Genomic DNA, 7,314 nt, shown 5'->3' with positions numbered 1-7,314 from the left:
ACTTAATTGCCCACATTAACATCCTGTAGTAAAAAATGGCAACTTATCAATAGCTGCCAAAGATTTTCTGGAGCGAAGCACGCGTGAGGTGCGCGTATGCCCGAAACACTCCAGTTCAGCAACGCCAGTGCATGCAAAACTACACGACTTAAGCAGGACGCATTGCCTCGCGCGCTCCCCTCCCCGGCCTATAAAATCTCAGTGTGCCACCAATTGCACGCCTCCAGGGATCCTGGCTTGGGGGAGGAGTTGGTAGAGGAGTTCTTCGGGCAGCTTTGGGTGATCCCCGCAACTCCACCCCGCCGCCAACCACCTTCTGCTGGTTCCTCGTTGATCTGTTGGGTTCGCAAGGATCTGGTGAGGGAAAACCGGTTTTCGTTGACGGATTGCTTCGTCGCAGCGCCGATTGATTGCCTTCGTCAGATCCCCAAGGTAATTCATGCTCCTAGTCTGATTGGAGGTAGCAAACCCTCGTTTGCTGCTGTTCTGCGAAGGAATTCCATGGCAGGAGGGGTTCCAGCTAGAGGGCGTGGGCGTGGGTTCGGCCTGGTTCGTCCTCCCCCGGTTCAGCCTCCTCCGCCTGCTGTGGTGGCTCCGAATCAGGAGTTGCGTCCTCCTGTTAATCGATCTCAAGGCCGGAATCTGAATCCCCTGGTCTTTCCGCAGCAGCAGCAACATCAACGTCTGTTGTCGCAACCTGGAACTGGACAGCAAAATCAGGTGCAACGGTATCAAGCAAATCAGATGCAGCGCCCTCCTGCCCAGAATTTCCGGCCCAATTTTCACTCTCAGAACTCCAATAATCCACAGTTTGCCCCTCAACAGCTTCAGACGTTCCAACGTCAGAATTATCATCAGTTCCAACAGCGAGGGCAGACCTACCAACAGCGGCCAGAGATTATTGTAACTGAAGATACAACTGCTCCTCAGCCTATGCCTGCTTCCCCTGCATCAGTGGAGCAACTGATGGAGTCAAGATACTTCAAAATGATCTGTTTTAATTGTGGAGATCCGGGTCACTTTGTGGGGAATTGCATTCAGCCTAAGAAATGCTTCATTTGTAACTCAACTGAACACCCTGCTCACATGTGTCCTGCTTGGAATGGTGCTCACCCAAGCGCAACATACTTTGGGAGCGCCAATAGGGGACTTGGGTTTTACCACATTGATGGACCATCTGAGGAGGAAGTTAGCTGGCTTAATTTCAAGAACTGTGCTGTCATAAATGTGAGGAAGGGTGCTATTTCTGGTGGGGACTTAGAGAAAAATCTAAACTCAATTTTTTGCAAGCATAAGAAATGGCCGTGGCAGATTAGAGATCTCGACGAGAAGAATTTTCTTGTGCGTTTCCCTCCATGGAAGAGTGTTCAGGAGTTGATCGAGTTTCCGGCTTTTGATTTGGAAGTTGAGGGAGTTAACGTGAAGATTGTGGAATGGGACGGTGATTGTCCATCTCTCGCTGAATTGCCTGTCGTCTGGATGAATGTCAGGGGGATCCCTCCCAAAAAAGCTGCATGGAAAACATTTGCTCAAGCAGTAACCAGTATTGGCATTCTAATGGATGTGGACTGGAGTTCTTTCTTCAAAAGCTTCTATGCTGTGATCCGTTTGCAAATTGCCTGTAGAGATCCAGTGAAAGTTCCTAAGGAAAGGATTATGGAAATTGACCAGAAATTCTATCTTCTCTATTTCGATGTTGAAGGAGTGGACCAAGTTGATGATGAGGATGGTTTTGATGATCCTGGTGATGCAGAGATTGCCGATGGTGGTTTTGATGATCTAGAAGATGAGGAAGAGTCCAATCGGCAGATGGAAACTGATAGAGTGCAACAAAATCTTGTCAATAATTCTGCCCCGGGTGGTAATAACAATGTCGTTCATAGAACTTGTTCAGATGTGCCAGCCTCTTGGGAAGATATAGACTTAGAAGATGACATGCTGTTGGTTGATTCGTCTGATTGCAAAACCTGGTGTGGGGTGGATGTTGAAGATGATTGGTGTTGCTCCCCCTCGAGCTTCTCGTCGCTTCCCGCGAAGATGGACTACAAGAAGATTGATGACGGAGTTTGGGATTTTGAACCTGTGGATTATGGGCAGATTGATGCTGAAGCTATGTATAGGTTGGAAAATTCAGCTAGTGCTGCGTACTGCTCTCAAGTTCTTGAGGATTTTAACTGTGCAGAAACTGATGAGGATGTTTCAGAAGATGATGTGAGCGAAGATCAATTCGAGGAGCTTCCACATGAGTTGATTATTAAACTTGGGTCTGTCAGAAAGAACTTATTTCCTGTATTGGAATCCCTTGCCGAACAATCTGGAGAACGATCTCGTGCTGATGTTATTCCAATTGAGAAAAAGAAATGGGGCCCTGTTGTGGCGACTTCTCGCATGATTACTCGTCATCATGGTGGCCAGAATATCATTGATAAAGCTAAGGAGTATCAGAAGCGGAAAAACCTTGAGGTTCCTCCATGCTTCAAAGGTAACTCTTTTCCTATTTTACATCCTGATAACCTTGATGATATGTCTAGATCGGTTAAGGTTATGATTGGTAGCGATGAGAATAGTAGAAGTAAAATCATACATCAATTGATTGATGAGGAACTTAAGAAAAATTTGGAATTCGCTAGGAATAACCCTATTTCTGTTTTACCTGTTTCGATTGATGATTTTGATAATATGTGTGGTGATAGAGACAACATGTCTATTGCTAATCCCTGTACTTGTGTTGAGTTGAATGCCCAGTTGACTGGCATTACTTCTCATATTAAAACAAGTATTAGGAATGAAGTGGTTAATGATATATATACTACTGCAGTATCATGATAGGCGCCACGTGGAATATTAGGAGTGTGGGTAAAACTGGTCGTATGCAAGCGTTGGCTGATTTAATGTCAGACCATAAACTTGATTTTATTGCTTTACAAGAAACTAAGAAAGAAAAAATTAGTGAAACCTTTCTCAGTTTTGTGGCTGGTAAGAATCCATTTAAGTGGATGTCCTTGCCAGCGAAAAAAACAGCTGGGGGTATCCTGGTGGGATTTAACGAAGACAAATTTGATGTCGTTTCCTTCTCTATTGGTGCATCTTACATTTCTGTTGTTGTTGTCAATAAATCAGATTTATTTAAGTGGCAATTTGTTGCAGTTTATGGCACTGCTTATGCAGAGCATAAGCTGAACTTCTTCTCTGAATTGCATGAGGTCTTGACTAGTTGCTCTCTCCCTATTTTATTAGGTGGGGATTTTAACTTGATAAGGAATGTTGATGAAAAAAGTAACGAAAATTTTAATGCTCATTGGTCCTTTCTGTTTAATGATTGGATCAATAGATGGAACTTGATTGAACTGAGAACTGCTAATCGTATGTTCACTTGGTCCAACAATCAGGATATTCCTATCCTTGCTACGTTGGATAGATTTTTTGCGTCTACTGATTGGGAGGCCCATTTTCCTTTAACTTCTGTTAAGGCTCTTCCGAGAGTTGTGAGTGATCACACTCCTCTCTTGTTAGATTCTGGACAAAGTCAGGAGTTACCTCCGAAACTTTTTCGATTTGAAAAATGGTGGCTTCAACATGATGATTTTATTAATTTGGTTCACCGAGTGTGGAATACCAAATGTAATTTCACTTCTGCGATCGATGTTTGGCAGTTCAAATTGAGACTTTTGAGGAAAACTGCCAAAGGATGGAGTATTAATGTAGATGCTGCTTTAAAAAGAAAAAAGAAAACTCTTCTACAAGAGTTTGATATTTTAGATGTTTTTTCGGAACAAAATCAGTTAAATGAGTCTGAAAAAATTAGAAGGGAAGAGATTAAAAATGAGCTTGAAAGTATATGGTCGCAAGAAGAAATTAAGGCTTGGCAACGATCTAGAGATAGGAAAATTGTTGAAGGCGATCGTAATACAGCGTACTTTCATGCTGTTGCTAACCAACGTAAAAGGAAGAAAAAACTGGTTGTCCTTGATGGTCCTGATGGTCCTGTTGAGTCTACTTCTGATATGCTTAAAGTTGCTGCCGACTTCTATAAAAATTTATTTTCGAAGGAATCTAGACATCATATTTCTTTGGACTCTGACTTTTGGGATGAGGAAGATCTTCTTACTGATGAAGAAATCTCCCTCCTTGATGCTCCCTTTTCCGAGGATGAGATCTATGCTGCTATCATGGGCTCTTATGCCGCTGGTGCGCCTGGTCCAGACGGGTTTTCTTTTCTCTTTTACCAAAAATTTTGGGATCTTATTAAGGTGGACTTTATGGCCTTGGTAAGGGATTTTGAAAGTGGAGCTCTTGACGTCTCTAGGATGAATTTTTCCATCATTACTTTGATTCCGAAAGAACAAGATGCTCGTGATATCAAGAAGTTTCGACCAATTAGCTTGGGTAATTGTAGTCTGAAGGTTATTACTAAGGCAATGACTAATAGGATTTCTCCTATTGGCCATCGTATTATTGCTAAAAACCAAACAGCGTTTATTAAAAGTAGATATATCCTAGAAAGCGTTGTGGCTGCGCATGAGGTCATCCATGATGTGCATACCAAGAAACATTCGGGTCTAGTTTTGAAATTAGACTACGAAAAAGCCTATGATAGAATTGATTGGAGTTTTCTTGATAGCATGTTAAAATCTAGAAGATTTAGTGAAAAGTTCAGAAAGCTTGTCAGATCCGTTTTGGAAAAAGGATCTTTTTGTGTGAGAATAAATGACATCAATAGCTCTTATTTTGTGGCTGGGAAAGGGCTTAAACAGGGTGATCCCCTCTCCCCCATCCTTTTCAATCTAGCTACTGATGTTTTTACAAAAATTCTTTCCAAAGCTGCTTCTCAAGGGTTAATTGCTGGTCTTTTATCTGGAGCTATCCCAGGTGGTGTCATCAGTCTCCAGTATGCTGATGACACCATCCTTTTTCTTGAAAAAGATTTAGATATGGCAAGGAATTTGAAATGGCTATTAACCTGTTTTGAGCAAATGTCAGGCATGCGTATTAACTATCATAAAAGTGACTTGTTGACTATAAATGTGGATGACGATGAAGCCAATCTGTTTGCACAGATTTTTGGTTGCAAGTTATCTGATTTCCCATTTATTTACCTTGGGGTCCCTCTTCACTTTTCCAAATTAAGAAAAGAAGATTTACAACCCATTTTGGATAAAATTATTAAACGTATTGCTGGCTGGAGAGGTAAGTTGCTCTCTTATAAGGGGAGGCTTATTCTGTTACAGGCCTGCATTGCTAGTATCCCAATGTATTTACTTTCTTTTCTTAAATTTCCTAAATGGGCTATTAAAGCTATTAATTCTCAAATGTCCCATTTCTTTTGGGACAATGTTGGTGATTCACATAAATATCATTTGGTTAATTGGGATCTTGTTTCCCAAAAAAAGGAGTTTGGTGGTCTGGGTATTCAAAACATCAGGGATTTTAATCTTTGTTTGTTGGCTTCTTGGATTAGAAGATACCACATGGATAATAATAAAATCTGGCGTATGATAGTTGATTATAAATATGATTTATCCCCTAATCTACTTAGAGCTAATCCTCTTCAGTGTTCCCCTTTTTGGAAAGGGGTCATGTGGGCCGCATCTGCAGCGAAAATTGGCTATAAGTGGCAGGTGGGAAATGGTCGTAAAATTTTGTTCTGGATTGACACCTGGATTGGCAACTGTTCTTTAGCTATCCTTTTCTGGGATTTATATTCTATTGTTAATGAACAGCAAATTACTGTTGCCGATGCCTGGGATGGTACTGATCTTAAATGTTCTTTTAGAAGAACAGTTTCCCCTGCTCTTTACAATCGTTGGCTTGAGTTGGTCTCTTTAATTAGCACTATCCGTCTCAATGCTGATGAGGATAGTCCGATTTGGTTGTTTCACTCTTCTGGTACTTACTCGGTTAGATCTTTCTATGGGATAGTTAATAATCGTGGAGTTATCCCTGTTCATACCCCTGCAGTGTGGAAGCTACATATTCCACCCCGTATCCATATTTTTTTGTGGCTCCTTGCTAATGATAAGTTGTTAACTCGATACAATCTTAATAAAAGAAGACATGTAGATGACGTTTCCTGTTTGTTTTGCAATGAACATGAAACTGCTAAGCATCTATTTTTCGAATGTGTAGTTGCAAAAAATATCTGGAATACCGTCTCATCTATTTTGGATAAGCCGCTTGGAGATGATTTTGAATCTATTGCTAGATGGTGGTTGAGTGAGGATAAAAACTCTGTTATTAATATTTTCTCCTCGGCTGTTCTCTGGACTATTTGGTCAGTTCGTAATGAGATGTGTTTCCAGGGTCTAAGATGGCTAGGTGTGAAGGAAATGTTGCGAAGAACTGCATCTCTTATCAGGAGTTGGCGCCCCCTCTGCCTAGACAAGCACTCAAGTCTCCTGGATGCAAACCTAAGGTTGCTGGACCATCGGCGTGGGGAATTGCTCCGGATAGCTTGGATATGACTTCGCTACTGATGGGGCTTGCGGGCAAAGATCATGCAGGTATCCATCCAGCTGAAAGAGTGAATCTCTGGCACCAGGCCATCGCATGTGAGAAGCTTACCGAAAGTGTTCGCCTGTAATGTGGCCCAGTAGCTTCCACCATGTTTTCCTGGTTTTGGTGCTTTCTAAGTTTTGTTAGGCTTATGTGCTGAATGGACGAGCTCACAAATCTCGCTAAAACTTGTGAACTTGGTTGCATTTTAATGGAACCTGGGGGTTCCACCCCTTTTCTCTAAAAAAAAAAAGAGTCACACTCGAGTCTTGATCTCGACGATTTCTTTGCAGAAGACCATGGCCAGGGCGGTGGCGATGTGTGCGGTGGTGGCGGTGGTAGTAGCGGTGATGATGGTGGCGCCATCGGCGGCGGCAGCGAGTGCGATGGCGGGGGCGCACCCGAAGTGCGACGTGGGGAAGCTGATCGACTGCCGGCCGGCTATCATCGGCGGGAAGCCGCCGTCGGACTCGTGCTGCTCGAACCTCAAGGCGCAAAAAGGGTGCTTCTGCCAGTGGTACGTGAAGGACCCGGACTACTCCCAGTACATCAACAGCCCCAACGCCGGCAAGACCCTTGACTCCTGCGGCATCAAAGTCCCCGCCTGCCTGCTGTAGAAACATGGTGTGTAGATACATCACACATACTGCGTGCTATTGTATCTTTCCGTGAGAATAAAAATATTGCTTCCGCGGGTTACGTGTGTGTTGATCGATCATGTCGCTTAATTTACATGACTGCGTGCGTGTGTTGATCCATTCAATGATTCAAGTAAAATGGTCTGCTACAAGTCCGTGAAAATGGAATTGATCAATTAGGCCG

General features: G+C 42.8%; 1 protein-coding gene across 1 annotated transcript; it reads left to right on the top strand.

Annotated features, from left to right (window-relative positions):
- The first annotated feature begins 221 nt into the window (after window positions 1-221).
- LOC127303088 (uncharacterized) lies at window positions 222-6,739 on the top strand. Its single transcript, XM_051333867.2, has 2 exons — window positions 222-2,482; window positions 6,300-6,739. The coding sequence occupies exons 1-2, from the start codon at window positions 502-504 to the stop codon at window positions 6,578-6,580; spliced, it is 2,262 nt and encodes a 753-aa protein (XP_051189827.1). The 5' UTR covers window positions 222-501; the 3' UTR covers window positions 6,581-6,739.
- The last annotated feature ends 575 nt before the right edge of the window (window positions 6,740-7,314 follow it).

The sequence above is a fragment of the Lolium perenne genome, chromosome 1 (genome assembly GCF_019359855.2).
Source record: "Lolium perenne isolate Kyuss_39 chromosome 1, Kyuss_2.0, whole genome shotgun sequence".
NCBI classification, from domain to species: Eukaryota; Viridiplantae; Streptophyta; class Magnoliopsida; order Poales; family Poaceae; genus Lolium; species Lolium perenne.
This window is presented reverse-complemented; position numbering and strand designations above follow the sequence as displayed.

Excerpts from the sequence above, each read along its gene's own strand:
- LOC127303088 (XM_051333867.2), top strand. The coding sequence starts at position 502 with ATGGCAGGAGGGGTTCCAGCTAGAGGGCGTGGGCGTGGGTTCGGCCTG. Across the intron at positions 2,483-6,299 it reads GGTTCCTCCATGCTTCAAAG|GGTCTAAGATGGCTAGGTGT; the intron begins GTAACTCTTTTC and ends ATGTGTTTCCAG.